At 46.4% G+C, this 24,854-nt stretch overlaps 1 protein-coding gene across 1 annotated transcript in view; it reads right to left on the bottom strand.

The window, feature by feature from the left end:
* The window catches only part of TRPM2 (transient receptor potential cation channel subfamily M member 2), a 319,065-nt gene that overhangs the window by 936 nt on the left and 293,275 nt on the right, over positions 1-24,854 (bottom strand). Inside the window, exon 29 of the mRNA XM_029607926.1 lies at positions 9,561-9,677. Coding sequence (XP_029463786.1) covers positions 9,561-9,677 — 117 coding nt within the window. The remainder of the gene's footprint in view (positions 1-9,560; positions 9,678-24,854) is intronic.

Consider the following 24,854-nt stretch of genomic DNA (forward strand, 5'->3'; position numbering starts at 1 on the left):
AGATTATACATTCTATCTAAAGCAAGGGATCACAGTAAAGTATACTATCAGGAGAAACAATGAAGATACAACATAAAGGTAGCAAGAATTTTGTTGCTATTGAGGGATGTTTTACATGAAGGGATGAGAAGTGCAAACCAGGTGCTGCCTAAGGAGTTAACAGAATCTAAAAAGCAAGTGAAGTACCCTTTTGGTGCTGTCTAAAGGGTTACGGGATGTCTACACAATTTCTTGGAAGATATTAAATCTGGGACTAAGTTCTCTTTAAATATTAGGTCTCTATACTTTCTAACCACTTTCAGTGGGAAGATTTAAGAGCTAAATTAGGAGGGTAAAGGAAGATTGAACTAACTTTAAGTGAGAGAAGAAGAAATTTCACTCTAGATGAGTGCTTCCAAACAGGCCAATACAGTAAGGACGCGTAAGAAAGAGTGCGGCAGTGCTGGGCGCACCCTCGTTTGCCGCGCACACAATTTGGTTCACATACCGCCCGATACAGTATTCAAATGAGACGCAAATGCAAGCGGCATCCAAAGCGCATCCATGGAGCGGTAGGCGTGCGCAATCCATTTTACTGTATAGAGCGGTATACAGCACCTATACAGTATCCTGGGTGCGCTGGTACCTGTCATTTCAAATGTGAAATGTCACTTGAAATGTCATTCCACCAGGAAAGTGGATGGTTCTCCTACAGACCCCGCTGCCTTGAGCACCTGGCTGGACGTCCAAGCTGGAAGTCCGAGGTCGCAGCTTGGACGTCCAGTCTGGGCGCTCAAGGCAGGGGGAAGGCCCATGAACGTCTGTTGGCATTGAAGCAACTACCACACACTAGTTACTCACCAAAATACTCTTTCTTCATGTGCAGCACCAGCTCCTTCTCCAGTTCCAGGGACTGACTGCACAGGCTGGAGCGTGGACTGGCCTGCGGCGGCCGGTGCCATCAGCCTCAGGGTCGCCCGGGGCCCCGTAGCGTGAGTCCGAGTAGCTGGAGCGAGGGCCAACGTGCTGCTGGTCGAAGCCCATGCCGATGCCGCTGTACCAGTTGCTGCTGGGCTTGCTGCCGCTGTCGTAGCCGGTCAGGGCGTGGCGTGCGTTCATGCACCTTCCTGCTGCCTTGAGCACCTGCCTGGACGTCCAAGTTGGGCGCTCAAGGCAGCGGGAAGGTGCATGAACGCACGCCGTGACCTCGGATGTCCAGCCGGGCGCTCAGGTCACGGCGTGCGTTCATGCACCTTCCCGCTGCCTTGAGCGCCCAACTTGGACGTCCAGGCGGGTGCAAGAGCAAGAGAGAGGTACATGGAGACTTTAGAGGTGTTTTAAGCAGAAAATAAAGGATGGATCCTCTTTCTATGTGCCCCTGGGTGCCAAGTAAAGAATCTGTCCCACCCAGGGGTTACATAAAGTATCCTTGCTTGCTGCCACAGAAGAGCGCTGAGTCATTTCTACTTTATGATCAATGTTTCTCCTGGAGGCAAGGGGTCCTTATGGCAGACCTCCAGTTCTGATCCTGAACAGCTAGAATGGGTTAAACTGGTACCAGAAAAGTTCTCATGCAGGATGTGCTGTATGTGCCAGACCTGAATAGCAAAACACCTGACAAGCAAGGGCTTCATTGTGCTCTTCTGTAAGAACGCATGCCTGATTCAAAAGAAGGCATGCATAATGGCACAGTGGGTTATGAACAACAATCTATACAGATGAAGAAGCTAAAGCAATTACCTAATCCCTGCACCAGAACTGCATACACACATGGCACTGCATCTGAGGCACAGATGCCTAGATGCAATAAATGTTTGCTGAACAAACAGATAATGGTGGAATTAAAGATACCCCTATACATAGAAATAATGTCATATGTGTGCTATCTCCAAGGCAAAGCAACTTCTGCACTACTCCAATCAGCTTCTGGAGCTAATTCACAGTGAAAACAGTGTCCCAGATTTCCTGATCATCATTGATGATTATGCCAGGTATATAAAGACTTACCTTTTGAGACACAAAAATAAAACACTGGAGAAACCTAAGGAGTACATGGCAGTGACAAGCAACAAGTTCTGCATAAACAGGACAACTCGAGACAAGGGATTGATCATCAGAGCACTACACTCTAAGAGAATGGTGAGGTCAAGAGGAAAAAATGCACATTGGTGGAGATGGCAAACAGCATGTATGGGCACCATGAGCAGACTTGGGCTAACCAGAGAACAGAATCAGGATAGACACACTGGTTGTTCTGTTATAAACGTCTTTATTAATGACAAGAAAACAAAACAGAAACAGCTCTGCTTGCCCTTGTAGCTCACAAAATAAAGGCAACAATATAACTCACAGTTCAGCAGTATTAACTTTCCCTAGGCTTCCTTCTTGTCTCTGGTGCTCTGCTGTTCTCCCTTCCTGTCTGTGGCTTAAGGTAGACCAGGCTAAATGCCTGGTCCTGGGCTTTTAAGGGCGGTCTAACCAACACCTCTTTAAAGCATGCTACAGGACACCAGCTTTCCCAATGAGTTTTGGGGAAAGACACAGTTGACTGATATTTGCTGCAGAACCTGCTACCAACAAGGGGAAATGAGGTGACACAACACAAAATGTGTCATAGCAGAAAACTTGCCGTGTATCACCTGAAGATATTTGGCTGCAGATCTCACATAAATGTCTTAAGTGAGAAGCACTCTAAAATGACAAATAAAGCCCAGAGGGCATACTGATGGAATACAATGAACAGAGCAAGGGATACAGGGTCCTAGTCCATGGGACAGACAAGGAAATAGTAAGCCAGAACTTTGATGCGACATGCAAGGATTTAGGAAATGTTATGACACCTAAAAGGCCAGAACAGACAGAACTCAGGGCCAGGTGAAAGCCAACTGATACCCTAAGCACAGTCCAACAATGGTGCCCCTTCGGCTCTTCATTGCTTAACCGATGAGACATTAACACTCAATGAGTGTTGAAGAAGAAATAAGAGATTAAAAATTCAGTTTTCTTCCAGGTCAGACTCCACAACTATATTAAATATAAACTTTTTAAAGAAATGTATTTATTCAACACTAAATAGCAGTAAGCAATATCAGCAAATTATTTCTTTATAACTAGGTGGCAACAGAAAAAAATACAAATTTTCAACATTTTGTTGTGCTCTCCCCCTTCCCTTGGTGCCTTACACCCATGCTTATTTTACTTAATGGTTAATCCAGGGCTGACAGTGTCAATGTGAAATCAGATGAGACTGTGGAGCAACCAGCTGAAGCAAAGAAGAAGGAGATTTTGAACAGTCCGGATGATACTGAAGGGGTGGAACCTAAAGAGCTCAAATTCCAATGTTCCATCCAGACAACAAAGAGAACACTGCTTCACAGACTCTAGTAAATGGCCCAAGTCCAAAAGGCAGCAGAACCTTCAACCTGGGAGAATACTGAGACCCTGTCCAGATGTGAAGGTAAAGAGCAGAAAGAGATAAACTTCCTTCACAAGAACAAGACCTGGATACTTACACTACCAGGATGGCAAGTGTAAGCAGACATTCAAGGTCCAATAAAATACAGACAGGGAAGTGGAGTGCTACAATGCCAGGCTAGTAGCCAAAGGTTACTCACAGAAGTACTGTCAAGACAATGACAAGATGTTCACACCAGTCATCGCCACTGTGGTAACTCTCCTATTCATGGCAGCCAGCAAAGGCATGAAAGAGAGGCACATAGATGTGAAGATGGCCTTACTATATGGAGATATTGATGAAGATTACAGTGGTGATAGTTGGTGTGAACATCTTGTTATTGTCTTGACAGTACTTCTGTGCATAGTCTTTGGCTACTTGCCTAGCTTGGGTTGCATAAAACAGGCCCAAACCAAGAAGGTGAGCTCTTGCACCATGCACATTGATGGGAAGCACCACCTTCTGAGAGAAGGGCACCATTAAACTTGAATACTGCCAATCAGGAGGAATGGTTACAGATGGACTGACAAAACCACTGTCCAGAGACTACCACTGTGATCTCATGGAAAGGGTGAATCTTGGGGATTGACTATTCAGCCATCAAGAATATTAGAAGAGTGATAACAAAATGTCTTCTCCAAGACCAGGCAGCCACAGGCTAACATTCCTCAGCAGTGTCACCTGATCTTGCATGGAAAGGGGCTGTAAGGTGTGACGACCCTTTGGGATCATCACTACTTGTCCCTAGTTTTGAACCCTTTGAGCTAAGAAAGGAAAGAGAGTGGAGGGAGGGGTACCCCATTCATAACAATTCCTCCACTGAGGATGTTGGAATGGCAAGCTCCTGCCATTCTAAAAGTGGCCTGCAGCATTTTACAGTGTGGCATTTTTGTTAGGAGTTAGAGAGAGTAGGAGTAGGGTTTTTTTAGTTTGCTCTCCTGCTTGGGTACTGGTTTTCCCAGCCTGGGTCAATATCCTAGTGGGAAGGGGACCAGTGCCTTTCTGGGTGCTAATTCCATATTTGTGTTAGAATTTTGGATATTTTTGCCTTTTTAGGATTCATTCTTGTGAGAGCCCTGGCTGGAGGATTTCGGGTAGCAGCCAGATAGGTTAGATTAGGGGACAGAGAAGACTCCAATACTCTCCAGCCCTCACAGGGCTGCATCAGAGGTGACCTTCTATAGGAGAATTCGTGTTATTTTTGCCATTTTTGTGAAAATTCTTTTCTGAGCTCCCAGGAGGAAGTTTGTGACCACACTATCTTCCTAAAAAGGGACATCTGTAGAGAGATGCTCTGTTCCCTGTTACTGGACTTTTCCTAAGAAAAATCCCATTGTGACAACTGTGAGTAAGACCTAAAATTCTATTTTGAGGACACCCATCTGGCACCTTCACCATGTGAAAAAGACACTTTGGGGAGACTGTGCAAAGACCGAAACCTGTTTTGCCCTCAGTATTTTTGGAGGGGGTTTTCCTTCCAAACTAAGAATACCTTGCCCAACCTGGAACCTTACTTTTCCAAGTCTTGGAGGGTGAGAATTTCCCTGCCCAATACTGAGAGACACGTGCACAGATACATTTGGGATTTGTAAATTCCATCCTTTTGCCAAGAACTGATGTGAACAGTGCTACTTTGATATTCAAGAAATTTCACAGTAAAAATTGTATTTTGGACACTTACTTTGAGCCTCCAGTTTATTTTGTTGGTGCTCATAACCTTTAAAGTGTAAAGAGAACTATTTCCCCACCAGGGCAACAAGTAGAGACATCTTGGACCCTGGAGGATTTATACCCCCCCCCCCCAGATTGGATAAAGAACTCCTAACCAGGGCCCCAAACTGTGTTATAGGAGGAGTACGAAGTAGTGTCACTGAAAACCCTCTTTAACCAGTGCTCTAGCTAAGATAGACCAGGCTAGATGTCTGGTCCACCTTAGCTAGAGACACAGGTAGCTCAGTGGGCAGATCCTGGAGAGCAGGAATAAGAGTCTGGGACCAGCTGGGAACAGACAGGCCTCTGTCTCCAGGAGAAGGCAGCTCCTGTAAGAAGGTGAACACTGAAGGTAAAGAATGAATGTGAATACTGAAGATAAATGTTGAGCTGTGAATACTGAAAATAAATGCTGAGTTTGAATGTGGCTAAAGGTAAGTACATTTTATATAAGGAAAATCAGAGTCCATTCATGTGTCTGTCCTCTGGAGAGATACAGACCGCTTGTGCTATCCCACAGGGAGAAAGCTGAGAATTGGCCCAAGGCCCCTTGTGTACCCCTATCCTCCTGGCCTCTAAACTAGAAAGAGGGTTACATTACCTAGATCGGATATAACTGTCCAAGTCTCCATTTTCCTCCCTGCTATTGTGTCTGGTCACACCAGTACAGTCCTAGTATATAGAATCATGTAACTGCATATATAGGGACGGATTTTAAATGCCCTCGCGCACCGGCGCACCTATTTTGCATAGGCCGCCGGCGTGCACAGAGCCCCGGGACGCGCGTAAGTCCCGGGGCTTTGTAAAAGGGGCGGGGAGGGGGCGTTCCCGAAACGACGCGGCATTTCGGGGGCATGCCGCGGCGTTTCGGGGGCGGGCCCGGGGGCATGGCGCCAGCCCGGGGGCGGGCCCGGGGGCATGGCGCCAGCCCGGGGGCGTGGTCGAGGCCTCGGGACCAGCCCCCGGGTCGGGTGATGGCGCGGCAGCAGCCTGCTGGCGCGTGAGATTTACGTCTGCTTTTAGCAGGTTTAAATCTGCCAACAAAGGTAAGGGGGGGGTTTAGATAGGGCCGGGGTGGCTGGCTTAGGTAGGGGAAGGGAGGGGAAGGTGGGGGGAGGGCGAAGGAAAGTTCCCTCCGAGGCCGCTCCGAAATCGGAGCGGCCTCGGAGGGAACAGGCAGCGTGCGCTGGGCTCGGCGCGTGCAGGTTGCACAAATGTGCACCCCCTTGCGTGCGCCGACCCCGGATTTTATAAGATACGTGCGGCTACGCACGTATCTTATAAAATCCAGCGTACTTTTGTTTGCCCCTGGTGCACGAACAAAAGTACGCGATCGCGCAAATTTTTAAAATCTGCCCCATAATGTTTATTATTTTTCTAACCTAGTTTCCTAAGTAAAGTATCCTTGCATTGGGGAGGAGTCGAGTTAGCTGGATAAGTTATCTGGCTAATTCCAACATTCAGAGTTAACTGGATAACTTATTCAGCTAACCTGCAGGTCTATTCTGTAAAGTGCGGCCGTGTTTACCCTGCTCCTAAGCCGCTTTTTACTCACCTTCCGGCCGCGTTAGCCCTTCCTGCGATCCCGAATCCCCTTTAACCTACTCCTACCGCGTCCTAAATTCCCCGGGCAACCCCTTCCGCACGCAGCATGTATATTGCATGCAAACGAGCGAATTAGCTATTCCCTAGCATCCCGTAACCCGCGCCCCGACTATCGCTAGTTTTCCCTGCCGTTTTGTCGCGCGTTTAACCTGCAAACTTACCGCCTACCCTGACCCCTGCGGTAGAGGCAGGGGTAAGGGTAGGTGGCAAGCTTTCCCCGAGCCCCCGCTCACCTGCCCCGGCCGCGATCATGGGTGCCAGTCTCCGTGGCAGCCCCAGTCCTCTCCCCTGCTCCCGAAGCCAAAAAAAAAAAAAAAAGCGAAAAAAAACGTTGCAGCCCCCCTCCGATGTCCGGACTGGGGCTGCCACGGAGACCGCTTTCCCCCGTGCAAGTAAGTTGCTTCGCCGCTTCAGTTCTTCCCTCCTCCCGGAGCTGCTTTTTCAGCCTTGCTCCGGGAGGAGGGGAGAATAGACACTAGCGGCGAAGCGAAAAAAAAACCAAAAGCAATTTTGGTTTTTTTTTTCCAAAAGCGACGATACCTTCTTGGCCGGACGGCTGCAAAAGTGGGTCGGGTCCGGGCTGACAGCGGCGAAGCAACTTACGGCGAAGCAACTTGCTTAGGCCCGCGGCGAAGCAACTTACGGCGAAGCAACTCTTAGGCCCGCGACAATTTTGGGTTTTTTCCAAAAGCGACTTACTTTTGGGATCTGTCAAGATCCCAAAAGTAAGTCGTTTTTGGACGCCTGCACAACTTACTTTTTTTTGCAGCCATCAGTGATTGTGGCTCCCGTAGCTCCTCCGGAGGAAGATGGCCGCCTGCACGGGGGAAAGCGTGCAATTGGCCGCTGAAGACGTGACGTCACGACGTTTGGCATCACGGGATGTGACGCCACGTCTTGAGTGGCCAATTGTACGCTTTCCCCCGTGCAGGCGGCCATCTTCCTCCGGAGGAGCTACGGGAGCCACAATCGCTGATGGCTGCAAAAAAAAAAAAAGTAAGTTGTGCAGGCGTCCAAAAACGACTTACTTTTGGGATCTTGACAGATCCCAAAAGTAAGTCGCTTTTGGAAAAAAACCAAAATTGTCGCGGGCCTAAGAGTTGCTTCGCCGTAAGTTGCTTCGCCGCGGGCCTAAGCAAGTTGCTTCGCTGTAAGTTGCTTCGCCACTGTCAGCCCGGACCCGACCCGACTTACTTTCGCAGCCGTCCAGCCAAGAAGGTATCGTGGCTCCCCTTTTTTTTTTTTTGCTTCGCCGCTGTCAGTCTGTTCTCCCCTCCTCCCGGAGCAAGGCTGCTTTTCGCGCCCTGCTTCGGGAGGAGGGGAGAGAGATGACAGCGGCGAAGCAACTTACTTTTGCATCCGATCGGACTCGACTTCCTGGTATCTGTCATTTCAAATGACATTTGAAATGACAGATACCAGTGTGGTGTAAAGCATTAGGCTCGCGCACCCAGGATACTGTATAGGCGCTCTATCCAGTAAAATGGGTTGCGCGGGCCTAACGCTTCACGGACCGTTCTTAGACGCGGCATGCATTTGCATGAAATTAGAGTTCAGGATCGAGCGGTAGGTGAGCTGCACTGTGCGTGCGGCAACCGCGGGTGCCGCAGGCACTAACACAGCTCTTCCTACCGCTCAGTACTGGATAGACCCGACGGTCAGGCCACAGAGGTGCCCTAGCTAGCCACATACACTTATCTGGCTAACTGCTGACCATTCCTGTCCCTATGCATCCAAGCATCTTTCTGGCCTCTGCTGCTGTTTTATCCATCTGTTTGACTACCTTAAGCTACCTTATATGATCACTCCCAGATCCCACTTTTCTTTCAGGCTTAGAAGAATTTCATCCCCTATAGTGTATCTATCCCTTGAGTTTTTACATCCTAAATGCATAACTCTACCTTTTTAGCATTAAATTTTAGCTGTAAGATCATAGGCCATTCCTCAAGCTTTACTAGATCCCTCCTTATGTTTTCCACACCTTCCTGGCTGTATACACTATTGCATATTTTGGTTTCATCAGCAAAAAGCAAACCTTTCCTGACAATCCTTCTGCAATGTCATTCACAAAAATGTTGAAAACAACTGGTCCAAGGATATAGCCCTATGGCTAGTAATACCCCCTCCTCATAGTGAACTCCATTTACTACTACCCTTTGTCTCCTCCCACTCAACCAGTTTCTAACCTAGTCATTCACTCTAGGGCTCATACCAAGGTCACTCTATTTATAAATCACCTATTTGGAATCATGTCAAAGGCCCTAGTAAAATCCACTAAATCTAGTGCTTTCCCCTGATCCAGCTCTCTGATCATGCAATCAAAGACATTGATTGGATTTGTCTGACAAAACCTAACTCTGGTAAAACCATGCTGCCTTGGATCTTGCTATCTACTGGATTCCAGAAACTGCACTATCATCTGTTTTAGCAGTAATACTATTAATTTGCGCTCCTCAGTGGTCAGACTAACTGGCCTGTAGTTCTCAGCCTCCTTATTTCCATGTTTGTGAAGAGGAATCATATCTGTCCATCTCCAGTCCTCCAGATCTTTATTGTTGGCATTTGCCTAGACTGTCAGATTGAGGAGGATGTTAATTCAGAAAACATGACCAAAACAATTTCAAAATTATCACCACCAAAGCAAAACTTTTAGTATCAGTACACTACCAAACCAGAATAGTGAAAAAAATTAAATAAAATGCTTTGGATACAGAATTTTGACAAGATGTCCTTTGCACACCATGGCCCATGCCGTTGGTTTCATTATACAGAAAAGAATGTTCAATAAGAACAAAAGTACTAAAAGTCTTACAGAATTTAGCTCTTCTAGCTCTAGGTCATCCTGGTCTTCGAAGTGCACATTAATGGCAATTGTTTCTATCCAGGCATTGTCCGTATTCCTGGGGTCATCCACATACCCTCTGTACACCTGGGAAAAGAAATTGTAAAAGGAATGTTAGTCTAGAAAAAATGTCCTAGTGAGAGAAGTGGTTGATAACTGAAGCAGGGTTCTGACTGTAGAATACTGTAATTCAATATCCTAGCTGGTTGGTAATGTAACTGGTCTCCTTTGGTACTTAATTGCAAATATAAAGTGATAGGGTGGTTTCTCTTTACTGCTTTATGTTAAAAAAAGTCACCATCTTCTAAACCTCTACCACATGGTAGAAAAATGGAACAATGCTGTCATGTTACCTCAGGTGGTGACATGTAATTGTAAATTTGTCACAATAATTTATGTCAGGGTTTTACTAGCAATCAGCAATATAGAATGATCAAAAGTCAGAGCAATCATTTCCATTGTAATGTGAGATGTTGCAGAATCCCGTGCTGGATATCACATTAAATTGACAGTTGTCACTAATTATTATCACTGTAACCATTCTCTCCCCCCACAAGAGTGTCATACTTCCAAACCCTGCTCAGCCCAGATCTACTTGTTACAGGTTAGAGAGACAGATTCTGTGTGGGGGATAGGATATTCCTTCATGGCCCCAAGAGGATCGTGCTCAAGAAATAACTAGTCCACACTCAAGTTGTTGTGTTCCAAACATAAAGTAGTTTTAACTCAGAAGAAGAATAAAACCAGTCAGCATACAGTAATGGAGACAGTCCAGAACACATAGTCAAGGCAGGAAAAATCCAGAAGTTCCAAAAGTCTCAAAAAGTGAGTACAGTTTCTTATGCTTCTCAAATCACTTTCCAAACACTGGTATCTTCATGACTTTCCATAAAGGCCTTTACAGCTTTAGCCCCAAAAGGAAGTTTGCAAAATCTCCTTATTCTTTCACCCTCAATTGCTCACTGGTGGCAGGCTTGTAAAAAGCAGTCTTCTCCTTGATTCCTGGGTTAGATTTCTCCTTCTTCCACTCTTTAGCAGTCTTATAGGAGAGCACCCTCTCCTTCAGAAGCAAGAATCCCCAGAGCAGAGTCCAGCCTTTGGATACTCTCCATGGGTCCCTTCAAGATGTCACTCTTTCTACAATTTCTCCCAGTGACTCGTGGAGTCACCCTTTATATTCTAATGAAACTAACCCACCTTTTAGGGGATGTACTTCCCTGACACTCCTAAGTCACACTACTATCTCAGGAATCTTCTATTACTGGAATATTCCCAATTGTAGCCTATGTTATCATCCATCTAGGGACCAATGCCCTCTCTAATAACAGCATCCAAGCAGTAAAGAAAGATTTACAGACTCTTAAAAATGGCAAAGACTAAGACATATAGACAAATTCAATACTTGATGTAAAGATGAAGGCTTTGTATATATTGGGGGCTGAGATCATATATGGAACAGTTAAAGGCTATACAGTAAAGATGGCCTACATCTGTCCATATATATCAAAAAAATACACCACTGAATTCAGCGACCTACATAATAATCAAAAAAATCAAGAGCGAAAGCTCTGTCACTGATGTGTAATAGTAGTTGATGATAAGTTATATAATTCTCTGATAATTTAAAAATAATTAAATTATTTTTAAATTATCAGAGAATTATATAACTTATCATCAACTACTATTACACATCAGTGACAGAGCTTTCGCTCTACATCTGTCCATGGCAGGAAAGAGAATCCTAAGCAAGAAGTCCAGGTCATATGTCATCAGGCATTTAAACTAGAGGACAGGGGTAGCAGAAGGAACATAGGAACATAAGAAATGCCATGCTGGGTCAGACCAAGGTCCATAAAGCTGAGCATTCCACCTCTGACAGTGGCCAGTCAGGGTCACAAACACCCATCAGATCACCAATAGTTGATCTATTTTTTTGTGTAACCCCCAGGCCAGGTAATCCTGATAGGGGCCCAGAAGCCACATCTCGATTTCAAATATTCACTGTTCAACAAGGAGTCAAATTACTCAGAGGTCCCTGTTCGGTAGGGCGGTTAGTAGACAAGTTATCCGGCTAAGGTTAGCTGGATAACTTGTCCCATATATTCAGCAGGATAAATGTCCTGCTGAATATACTTGCTTACAGTTCTCAGGCTACACATAGCCGGATAATTTAAAAACATAAACGGCTATATTTGTATTATTATTTGAATACAGCCGTTTATGTTTTTAAGGTATCCAGCCATGTGTGGCTGGATAACATGCTTCTTAACCACATATCTTTAAAAGATAAGCGGCTAAGTAGGTCTGTCATAACAAGAAAAATGGAAAACTTTCAAATCTAGGGGGCTCTGGGGTAATCTCCTTCCTCTCCCTCCCCCCACAATATCTTATGAAGGCCCTACTGGGCCATTCTCGTGTCACCCCAAAAACATTTCTGGTAGCAGAGGCTCCCTGGGCCGGTTTTTAATTCTTTTTCCTATTTTTGTGAATAGCCTACCCCCTCTTTTCCCTCCCACTAACAAGTCAAATGGCCGCAAATACCCTCCCTTCCCCCGACTCTCCACATTCCCCCCAGTACCTTTTTTTTTTTTTTGCCGGGAGCAAGGGGCCCTCTGTCCTGCTCCCAGAATCTCCTAGAGGTGTGAATCGTGTAATCGATCGTCTTAACGATCGATTTTGGCTGGGGGGGAGGGAAATCTGATCATCGAATTTTTTTTTTCTAAAAATCGTTAAAAATCATAAATCGGGGGAGGGCGGGAAAACCGGCACACCAAAAAACCCCTAAAACCCACCCGAACCTTTAAAACAAATCCCCCACCCTCCCGAACCCCCCCCCCCCAAAATGTTTTAAATTACCTGGGGACCAGTGGGGGGGGTCCCGACGTGATCTCCTCCCGCTCTCTGGCCACCGCTGCGTTGAGAAATGGCGCCGGTGGCCCTTTGCCCTTATCATGTGACAGGGCAAAGGTAGCGCCGGCGCCATTTTGTTTCCTGGCTCCTGACATCACGCGTGTGGGAGATCGCCCCCGGACCCCCGCTGGTGCGGGCCATCCAGCGGACGGCTGGTGCCATCTTTAAAAATGGCACCAGCCGTCCAGTGCTCCTACCATGTGACAGGGGCCGGCCAATGGCACGGTTACCCTGTCACATGGTAAGGGCAAAGGGCCATCGGCGCCATTTTTATTAGTGGCAGCCAACAGCCCGAGAGCGGGAGATCACTCCCGGGGCCCACTGGACCACCAGGTAATTTTAAACCGCTTTTGGGGGGATTGGGAGGGTGGTAGAGGCTAAGGGAGCAGTTTTAAAGGGTCGGGGTGGCTTTTTAGGTTGTGCCCTAACTCCCGTTAGTGTGCACTAACCCGATTAATGATTTTTTCACGATAAATTGGTGAAATTTCTATTGTATCACACTCTTTAACAATTAATGACGATTTAAAAAAATATCGGACGATATTTTAAATCATCAAAAAACGATTCACATCCCTAGTTCTAATATATGCTCTTTATCACAAATCTCTCTGATTAAACCAACAATTATTTCCTTAGACTCCATATGGAATACCCTGGTATCGTTAGAAAAAGCTATTTTTTCCTTAACAACAGTTCTGACGGAGACCAATACCAGAACACAGACAATGGAGTCTGATATTTCTACTTTGGATGTAAAAATGAGAGATTTGGATGTGCGATTGACAACTGCTGAAGCGGTTCAAAATAAACTGGTTCACGTAGATATTATTTACTTGAAGAAGGTGGAAATTCTGGAAAATTCCTTGAGACTTTTGAACCTGAAGGTTTCGAATTTCCCATACCTTAAATTGGTATCCCCAAAGGAAGTATTTAAGAATTATTTGACTCAGATTCTAAAGTTTCCATTGGAAGCTATTCCAGCAATAACAAAAATATTTTACCTACCTTCCTCTACTGAAGTGATTTCTGAAGATGATGTACAAGATACTTCTTTAAATATACTGGACATTTTGGAACTTACTCAAGAAAGTAACATCAATAATAGGAAAACATTATTGGTAACCTTACCTTTCCTATACGAGAGAAACACTGTTTTGAGATTCTTTTTTAGGAATAGATCTCAGTTATTCTATGACCAAAATGTTTGGATGTTTCCAGATGCTACAAAAGCCACTCAAGAATGGCGGAGGAAATTTCTTGCTATGAGATCAGAAGTGATATCATAAGGAGCAAGTTTCAATTTAAGATATCCTTGTAAATGTCTGATCAAATTTCAGACTTCCAAATATTTGTTTTTTGAGCCGTCTCAGTTCAGAGCTTTCCTGGACTCCCATTCCTAAAGCTTTCTGTGGGGGTTTCGGCAATTATTGTTAATGCAGGGGGGGGGGGGGGTTTGTTTAATAAGGAATTTCTGTTGGGAATCCTGGCCACGGTTCCCCACAGCCGGCACTCCTTACCTGCTCCAGCAGGCCCCGATGCCGAGTACCCCTCTCCGGCGGCTCAAGATGGCCGCTGCATTTCCCAACCCCTGCAGACCTCCCAGGATGCTGCTGACAGGCTTCCTGTGCACGCCTCCCTAGGCATGCGTGTTTGGCATCTTAAACCTCAGCCCGGCCCCTGAAAATAACGTCAGACGTCCTGACTATTTAAGCCCAGTTCAGACCAGCGTTCTCTGCCTTAGAAGCATGCTGCATCCTGCAGTGCCTCCATGATCATCGTCCCTTTGCTAAACTCAACAAGTGTCTGTTCGAGCGCAAATCCCTTCCCTTCCTGGGATATATTGTGTCTACCACCGGCTTCCATATGGACCCTGAGAAGGTGGTTAGCATCCGAGACTGGCCACGCCCAGAAGGTCTCCATGCCCTCCAGCGTTTCCTCGGATTTGCCAACTTTTACCGACACTTTATTCCCCAGTATTCTCAGTTGGTTGCGCCTCTCATCGCCCTTACAAGAAAAGGTTCCAACGCCAAACTTTGGCTGCCTGAAGCACTCCAGGCATTTGAAGATTTGAAACAGGCTTTCCTCCAAGAGCCCTGTCTCCGCCATCCTGATCCCGTTTGTGGTGGAGGTGGACGCCTCGGATGTGGCAGTAGGAGCTGTACTCAGTCAGCACTCTGACACCAGAGCTCTACTACCATGCTCCTACTTCTTCCGGAAGTTATCTCCCGCCGAAAAGAACTATGGCATCAGGGACAAAGAACTTCTAGCAATAAAAATGGCATTTGAGGAGTGGAGCAGTGGTTAGAGGGGCACAACACCCCGTCACAGTGTATACCGACCACAAAAATCTAGAATATCTCTGCCAGGCCCAGCACTTGAATCCCCGGCAAGCCTGCTGGTCGCTGTTAAGAACATAAGAACATAAGAAAATGCCATACTGGGTCAGACCAAGGGTCCATCAAGCCCAGCATCCTGTTTCCAACAGTGGCCAATCCAGGCCATAAGAACCTGGCAAGTACCCAAAAACTAAGTCTATTCCATGTAACCATTGCTAATGGCAGTGGCTATTCTCTAAGTGAACTTAATAGCAGGTAATGGACTTCTCCTCCAAGAACATATCCAATCCTTTTTTAAACACAGCTATACTAACTGCACGAACCACATTCTCTGGCAACAAATTCCAGAGTTTAATTGTGCGTTGAGTAAAAAAGAACTTTCTCCGATTAGTTTTAAATGTGCCCCATGCTAACTTCATGGAGTGTCCCCTAGTCTTTCTACTATCCGAAAGAGTAAATAACCGATTCACATCTACCCGTTCTAGACCTCTCATGATTTTAAACACCTCTATCATATCCCCCCTCAGTCGTCTCTTCTCCAAGCTGAAAAGTCCTAACCTCTTTAGTCTTTCCTCATAGGGGAGTTGTTCCATTCCCCTTATCATTTTGGTAGCCCTTCTCTGTACCTTCTCCATCGCAATTATATCTTTTTTGAGATGCGGCAACCAGAATTGTACACAGTATTCAAGGTGCGGTCTCACCATGGAGCGATACAGAGGCATTATGACATTTTCCGTTTTATTCATCATTCCTTTTCTAATAATTCCCAATATTCTGTTTGCTTTTTTGACTGCCGCATCACACTGAACTGACGATTTCAATGTGTTATCCACTATGACACCTAGATCTCTTTCTTGGGTTGTAGCACCTAATATGGAACCCAACATCGTGTAATTATAGCATGGGTTATTTTTCCCTATATGCATCACCTTGCACTTATCCACATTAAATTTCATCTGCCATTTGGATGCCCAATTTTCCAGTCTCACAAGGTCTTCCTGCAATTTATCACAATCTGCTTGTGATTTAACTACTCTGAACAATTTTGTGTCATCTGCAAATGTGATTATCTCACTCGTCATATTTCTTTCCAGATCATTTATAAATATATTGAACAGTAAGGGTCCCAATACAGATCCCTGAGGCACTCCACTGTCCACTCCCTTCCACTGAGAAAATTGCCCATTTAATCCTACTCTCTGTTTCCTGTCTTTTAGCCAGTTTGCAATCCACGAAAGGACATCGCCACCTATCCCATGACTTTTTACTTTTCCTAGAAGCCTCTCATGAGGAACTTTGTCAAACGCCTTCTGAAAATCCAAGTATACTATATCTACCGGTTCACCTTTATCCACATGTTTATTAACTCCTTCAAAAAAGTGAAGCAGATTTGTGAGGCAAGACTTGCCCTGCGTAAAGCCATGCTGACTTTGTTCCATTAAACCATGTCTTTCTATATGTTCTGTGATTTTGATGTTTAGAACACTTTCCACTATTTTTCCTGGCACTGTAGTCAGGCTGACCGGTCTGTAGTTTCCCGGATTGCCCCTGGAGCCCTTTAGCAGATTCAACTTCACTCTGCGATATCGCCCAGCCTACGCCCAAGCGGACGCTCTATCCCGGACCTGTGAAACGGAGGACTCACCGGTTGTTCCCCAGTTCATCTTGGACCCCACAAAAGTCCTTCTCTCTGCCACAGATGTAGTACCCATTGGCAAGACAGTCGTACCACACCACCTTCGTAGGATGGTCTTGTCCTGGGCACACGATTCCCTAACGGCTGGCCACCTCGGCAGACTCCGCACGCTAGAGCTCTTATCCCGGTACTACTGGTGGCTGTTACGACTGTAGCTGCCCGACGTCTCCACTCCGCCCACCTTACCTCTTTGGCAACTCCCTCTTTGCTTGCTGGATGTTTGGCTGCCGCAGCGTCATCTTGCCACCCTCCTCCGGTGTCCCCGGACCGGCAAGACGCTGCATTCTGCCATGTTTCCCAGAAGCCTAAGAGCGCGCGCGCGGCGTGGCACCGACTCAAGTACCAGCAGTGGCACGAACCTCAGGGGCGTCCCCCTGAGATGATGTCATCCGCACCGGATATTTAAGGTCTCTGAATTCACTAACTAATCGAGTTAGCAAGGAAAGGTTTCTTACGCTCCTAGCTACTCTGCCTCCTCAGACTTACCGGGGTACCCACTCCTCAGGGGCCTCGTTTCTCTTTTGCCTTTCAGGTCGCAGTCTGGAACCAGTACTCACTCCTCGAGGGCCCATGTTCTCGGACCTGCTTCTGAATACCACTTCTGCCAGGAAGTCATAGCTGCCTACAACACCAGTGAGTTACCATCTTTCTCTCAGAGCTTTCCCTGGAACCAGGTACTCACTCCTCAAGAGCCTAATCCATTCCAGCTCCTGGGCTGCTTCAAGAGACTATTGTGTGAGTATTCCTGATCTCTGCATACCCTGCCTACTCACTATACTTAGTTTCTCTATAGCTCTGCCATCCTGGGATCGCTATTCCAGTATCTGAGGGACTACAGCCCAGCTGGGCACGTCCAGCTCACTACTGCCACCTCTGGTGGTTCAGTATACTGTTTAATAAAAGAACTAGTGTGTGTCCATTTCCAAACTCTGAGCCTGACCGGTGGTCCCTCTCAGGACCTTCCCCCGGTGGTGTGGTCATCTGCCACCGGCCCAAGGATCCACCCACAACTATCCCAAACAATAACAGATTGTTAACTCCATGGATCCAGCACAACTCAATGCCTTGCAGGCCATACCGGGCCTGGCCCAGCACATTGTGGAGCAGCAAGATGCCTTGGAGAAACTTACTTCAGCGTTTCATCAGCTACACACACAGAAGGTTCAAGGCACAGCTTCCAACCATGAAGGTCAGTTACAGGAGGTAACTTTAAAGACTGGTGTACCACTGGCGGCTCCAATCTGCTTTTCCGGAGAAATCCAGAAGACCCGGGGCTTTTTAAACCAGTGCTGCATGCATTTTGCCTTACAGCCATCGTTGTTTGCTACGGCTCTCTCCAAGACTACCTACATCCTTTCATACCTGGATGGTAGGGCCTTGTCTTGGGCATCTACTTTGTGGGAACGCAAGGACCCCCATTTTGCAGGACATAGAAGGATTTATGGACTTGTTTAAATCCGTTTTCGAAGACCCTGCTCGAACTTCTGTAGCCGGTTCTGCTTTGGTTGAATTGAAGCAAGGCAACAGATCTTTGGCTGAATTTGCCATAGAGTTCAAAACTCTTGCAGCGGAACTCTGCTGGGACCCCAAATGTCTCAAGACTCTCTTTTGTAGAGGCCTGGATACCCGTTTAAAGGACGAGATGGCTGCTCGCGAAACACCTGACTCGCTGACGATTTAGTAGCCTTGGCCACTCGGATTGATCACCGGCTCCGGGACAAGGTGAAGGAACTCCGGCCTAAGGTGTTACCTGGGTTGAAACAGGCTAGTGCTGCATCTGCACCTCAGATGGTTCCAGTAATCCTTGCTGCTGATAAAGATGAACCAATGCAACTTGGTCATGGACGTTTGACTTCCAAAGAGTGAAGACTTCGGAAGAAGTGCGGCCTTTGCATGTACTGTGGTCAGCCCGGTCATGATGTCTCTACATGCTCCATTTGTCCGGAAAACGGACGGGGCTAAGTCCTGCAGGAGGACTGTTCTTAGGCCATACTGCGCCCTCTCCTCCACTCTCTCTCCCAGTCTCCTTGACCTACGGACTGGTCACAGTTCAGACAACTGCCCTGGTGAACTCAGGGGCAGGAGGCAACTTCATTCTCAGACATCTAGTGGAGGACTTGAGGAGTCCCCACATCAAATTGAAAGATGCACTACTGAGTCACCATTTGAAGTGATTTATGGACATTCTCCAACACCGTCACTTGAACGGAAGCTCTCAGTGACGTCCCCAGCAGCTCAATCCACAGCTGCTGATATTCATAATGCTTCCATGCTTCACTTCTGAAACCGCTCATACTCAGCAAATTATCTTCCAAATCTCAATACCCACCTGTCATCAATGCAGAAGACGACTTAGAATTCAATGTCAAAGAGATTCTGGATGTTCATAAAAGAGGCAATACTTTTGAATTCCTTCTGAAATGGGAAGGTTTTGGCCCTTAAGAAGACTCTTGGGAGCCTCAGACCAACATCCTGGACAAGGAGATGCTTCGTCAGATCCACATCGCGCATCCTTCAAACCCCAAGCCTGGTACCCGAAGAGGAGATCGCTCTTTGAAGGGGGGTACTGTTGCGACTGTCGCTGCCCGATGTCTCCACTCCGCCCACCTTACCTCTTTGGCGACTCCCTCTTTGCTTGTTGGATGTTCGGCTGCCGCAGCGTCATCTTGCTGCCCTCCTCCAGTGTCCCCGGACCGGCAAGACGCTGCACTCTGCCATGTTTCCCAGAAGCCTAAGGGCGCACGCGCAGCGCAGCCCCGACTCAAGTACCAGCAGTGGCGCAAACCTCAGGGGCATCCCCCTGAGATGACATCATCTGCACCGGATATTGAAGGTCTCTGAATTCGCTAACTAATCGAGTTAGCAAGGAAAGGAAAGGAAAAGGAAAGGTTTTCTTATGCTCCTAGCTACTCTGCCTCCTCAGACTTACCAAGGGTACCCACTTCTCGGGGGCCTCATTTCTCTTTTGCCTTTCGACCTGAAAGGCAAAAGGTGAGTACCGGTTCCAGACTGCGACCTGCAGTCTGGAACCGGTACTCACTCCTCGAGGACCCACGTTCTCAGACCTGCTTCTGAATACCACTTCTGCCAGGAAGTCATCGCTGCCTACAACACCAGTGAGTTACCATCTTTCTCTCAGAGCTTTCCCTGGAACTAGATACTCGCTCCTCAAGGGCCTACTCCATTCCAGCTCCTAGGCTGCTTCAAGAGACTATTGTGTGAGTGTTACCATCAAGGTTCTATTCCTGAACTCTGCATACCCTGCCTAATCACTATACTTAGTTTCTTTACAGCTCTGCCATCCTGGGATCATTGTTCCAGTATCTGAGGGACTACAGCCCAGCCAGGTGCTTCCAGCTCACTACTGCCACCTCTGGTGGTTCAATATAGAATATATTTGAGGATAGAATATATATAGAATATATTTGAGGATAGAATGGATTTCCACCGTAGAAATCCATTCTATCCTCAAAAATCCATTCTATCCTCAAAAAGATCAAACCTTCTTCCCATCCTGAAGACCTTATACCTTCCAAAGCATTACTAGCTGTTCCTGACGCAATAGTCAAAGCCATAGCAGACATCATCAACTGCTCTATTGCACACGGATCTGTCCCAGATTCACTCAAGCACGCAGTAGTCAGACCTCTCCTCAAGAAACCTTCACTTGACCCTAAAGATCCTTCTAACTTCCGCCCAATCTCCAACCTCCCCTTCATTGCCAAACTATTGGAAAGAGCTGTCAACTCACAGCTCATGGATTATCTTGAAGAACATCTGATCCTCCACCCAGCACAATTTGGATTCCGGAAACACTTTAATACTGAATCCCTCCTCCTCTCCCTTTCTGACCATCTCCTCCGAGGCATGGGTCAAGGCCACAGCTACCTCCTTGCCCTCATCAGCCTTCGACACCATTAGCCACCATCATCTACTAACACGCCTGGAAAACATTGGCATCTCGAATCTGGCTCTTGCCTGGTTTAAATCCTTCCTCTCTAACAGAAAGTTCTCTGTTAAAATCGGGAACTCCACATCCACCCCACAGCCCCTCCAGCAGGAAGTCCCCCAAGGCTCTTCACTCTCTTCCACCCTCTTCAACATCTACATCACCCCTCTATGCCACCTCCTCTCTGACCTCAAACTTAAGTTCTACCTTTACGCTGATGACGTCCAGATCGTCATCCCTATACAGAACTCTACCTCTGATGCCCTAGAACATTGGGAGAAATGCCTCACAGCTATTAACTCCCTCCTCTCTAACCTCCATCTTGCCCTCAATACGAACAAAACTGAGATTCTGCTCATCTCCCCCCACTCATCCTCTTCCCCCCTCCCGTCTAATACTACCAAACTCAACCTTCCCTCAACACAACCCTTTGTGAGAGACCTTGGAGTTATCCTTGACCACCAATTAAGTATGAAGAACTACGTAAACTCCATACTCAAAGCCTGCTTTTTCAAACTTAATGTGCTTAAAAAACTCAGACCTCTCTTACACACCCAAGATTTCCGTACTGTTATCCAGGCCACCATCACATCCAAATAGACTACTGCAATGCTTTACTCATAGGGCTCCCCCACTCTACCATTAAACCTCTTCAAATGTTGCAACATGCGGCAGTGAGGCTCATTGCAAACTCCCGCAAATATGATCACATCACCCCTATCCTCAGAGACTTACACTGGCTCCCCATAGCATCACGCATTATCTACAAAACCCTCACCATAATCCACAAAACAATTCACACTCACAACTCCAACTGGTTAGATTTCCCATTTACAACTCCTAAGGCCAATCGACCCACCAGAACGGCCAACTCAGGCACCCTACTTGTGCCCTCCCTGAAAACAGCCCATCTCTCCTCCACACGCGATCGTGCCCTTTCGATTGCAGGTCCTACTCATTGGAACACGCTACCACCTGACATACGCCTTGAACCATGTATGAACAACTTCAAAAAGAAATTAAAAACATGGTTATTCAACCAAGCCTACCCAGAATAAAAAGCTATCCCTCCGTGCCAAAGTAGACCACAATACTTCTACTCCTTTCCTCATATTGAGGAACTATATTTTGTTATACTCCCTTTCCTCATCTTGAGGAACCATGTTTTGTTATCCTATCTTTTCTCAGCTATCTTTCACTATCCCCTCTCCCAGTTTGACTTCCCTGTTAAAATGTAATTTCCAAGCTTAACCTGTTTATTGTAAACCGACATGATGTCCACAACTAATGCCGGTATATAAAAATGTTTAAATAATAATAATAATAATAATAATAATAATATACTGTTTAATAAAAGAACTAATGTGTGTCTGTCTCCAAACTCTGAGCCTGACCGGTGGTCCCTCTCAGGATCTTCCCCCGGGGGCATGGTCATCTGCCACTGGCCCAAGGATCCACCTACAACTATCCCAAACAATTATAGTAGCGCTGCATGAAAGAGGATGTCCAAGCATATGTTGCCTCTTGCCCAACCTGCGCCCAGCAGAAACCTTTGCCAGGTCGCCCCTGGGGCCTTCTACAGCCACTAACCATGCTAAAGTAACTATGGACCCACATCTCCACAGACTTTGTGGTAGATCGTCCCCCGTCCAAGAGAAATCAAGTTATCTGGGTGACCACTGACAGGTTTTCTAAGATGGTGCACTTCATGGCTCCTCCAAAGCTCCCCTCAGCACCCAAACTCACTCAGTTGTTCACTTAACACATCTTCCACCTCCACGGTCTTCCTTGACATATAGCCTCTGATCGGGGCTCCCAATTCACAGCAAAATATTGGACAGCCTTATGTAAAAAGTTTGGAATTCAGCTAGACTTTACATTCGCCTTCCATCCGCAGGGAAACGGCCAGGCGGAACGTACCAAATGAGTCCTGAAAACCTTTCTTCGCTCCTTCATTGGAGTCAGACAGGATGACGGGGAAGCCCTACTACCATGGGCTGAATTCTCTCATAATCTTCATGTCCACTCCGCTATGGGGAATTCGCCCTTTCAGCTAGTCATTGGGAGACAACCAGTTCCGCCTTTACCAATTCCTCTGTCGGTGTCCTCTCCGGCTGCCCAACTTACTGCTCAACAACTCCTTTGGAACACCAAGCAGGCCAACCTATGACGTGCTGCAGAGGTGGCCAAGAAAGGTGCAGACAAGCACCACCATGCAGCCCCACTCTTCAACCCCGTGCGCTCACGCCTCCCTAGGTGCGCGCATGTGGCATCTGACACGTCTTAAAGGGGCAGCAGCGGGAAACCTCAGCCTGGCCCCCGAAGATGACGTCAGATGCCCTGACTATTTAAGCCCAGTTCAGACCAGCATTCTCTGCCTTGTCAACATATCCTACTCTCTGAGTGTGTGTTGCTGTGTTCCTGCCTGTTCCTGAGTTCCTGCCTGCCCCTCACCCCTGGTTCCGCTGTTCCTGGCTCCTTGTTCCTTGGATGGTCTTCTCGGTTTTGACTTTGGCTTGGCTTCATGGCTTCTCCATGTCTGCTGCCCATCCTGACCTTGGCTTGTTCCCAGTTTCTCCGTGTCTGCTGCCCTTCCTGACCTTGGCTTGTTCCTGGCTTCTCCAAGTCCGCTGCCTGCTCTGACCCCTGGCCTGGTTCCATGCCCAGCCTGCTCTCCGCTTTCCCTGACTTCTGGACTGTCCAAGGTGCTTCTGTCTTCAGCCTGCCTCAACTTCCTGACACACCTCCTCCTCCTCTGGACCGCCCTGCACCAGGAGACCCCCGCCTAAGTCCTGCCGGCCCCGGCACCCAAGGCTCAACCTGAGGGTAATGGGGTTGGTATAGGTGAAGCTCTTGCTGGGTCTCCTGGACCTGTACTGCCTCCCGACCACGAGGACCCCTGGGGGCCGTCTCTCGGGGGTGTTACCAGTGCTCGTGCTGACTCAAGGGTCCACAGAACTAACAATTTCTTCTTGCTACATTCTCCTTTGTCACTCATAAAATCCCTTGTTCTTCCCTTCTATTTTCCTGTGAAGGTTAAGAGATACATTTATATATTTCTTGCTATATAAGCTGTAATTGTAATTATTGTCGATTGTATCTCAATTACTGGTGCAAGTTAATCTTGTATTTGTTGTTTGAAAATTTGATAAAATAAAAATAAAAAAGAATTTAGCCAGATAAGTGTGCAAATGATATACCCGTATATGTTTACTTTGAATTTTAAAGGGATACTGAAATAGATTTTACTTGCATTTGTTGCAGTTTTTAAAATAGTATACACTCGCATGTATGTCATTTTATGCATGCAAGTACTAATTTTTTACATAGGCATTTTTTGAAAATTTATCTTCATGGTTTTTAAATTTGATAACTGGGTGATTAATGTTTATTTATTTATTAAAACACTTATCATCTAACTATATCGGGTGACCTATGCTAAGCGAATTACAAAGCAACGTTAGTTGCAGAAGGACTAAGATTACTGAATTACCACATTGACTTATTTTGAAGGCTTCCTCCTAGTGGAGGTGATAACTTATTTATCAAAAACTGAGAGGGGGGTGGGTGGGAGATGAGTAGGGTGGGAATCAAACTAGTAACTAATTGCCCAGGAACCAATACTCTCACCCTCTCAGATCAAATAAATGACCTTTGCAAACTCACAATTCAAATACTGTCAAAGAAATACTCTCTTTTACTATCTCATAGAATCAGCACAACATAAACAATTCTAACATTGGCAAACAAATAGTAACCTTAAACTTAGGAAACAATATAAACAGCTAGTAATAATTTAACCTTCCAAAAACTATTTTTATTTTGTCTCAAAAGTTACGTACTTTCCCCAGGAAATCCAAACTCAACACTAGCAGATGAAGGTTCTATTGCCAGTATTTCCTCTGGAAATGGAATGTTGTCACCAACAAATACAGGAAGTGGTTGGAGTTATTAACAAAATTAATCAGCTCAAAAGTCCTCTTTTAAGCAAAAGGGCAGAAAGGTGACCAGGAAGAGCAACAAGCTGAATGAGAAAAGCTAGAAAGCTATGAGCATAAATGCTTGTGGTCTGGGCAATATATTTCCAGATCTGCAGGCCTAATGGTGGATGCAGACTTGATAATGTTGCTATTACAGAGACATGATTCAGTGAGTCTCATGAATGGGATATGGCCATACCAGGCTATAACCGTTAAGGAAGGATGGAGAAGAAGAAAAGGAGGAGGAGCACTTTATGTCAAAAACAATAACCAAGCAACTGAAATGCAGAGGGTGTGGGGAAAGGAGGAAGCACTATGGGCTCTCTTCAAAAAAGATAATAGTGCTTCCATTTACACTGGAGTGGTCTTCATGTCTCCAACTCAAAAAGAACT

The sequence above is a fragment of the Rhinatrema bivittatum genome, chromosome 6 (genome assembly GCF_901001135.1).
Source record: "Rhinatrema bivittatum chromosome 6, aRhiBiv1.1, whole genome shotgun sequence".
Classification (NCBI taxonomy): domain Eukaryota; kingdom Metazoa; phylum Chordata; class Amphibia; order Gymnophiona; family Rhinatrematidae; genus Rhinatrema; species Rhinatrema bivittatum.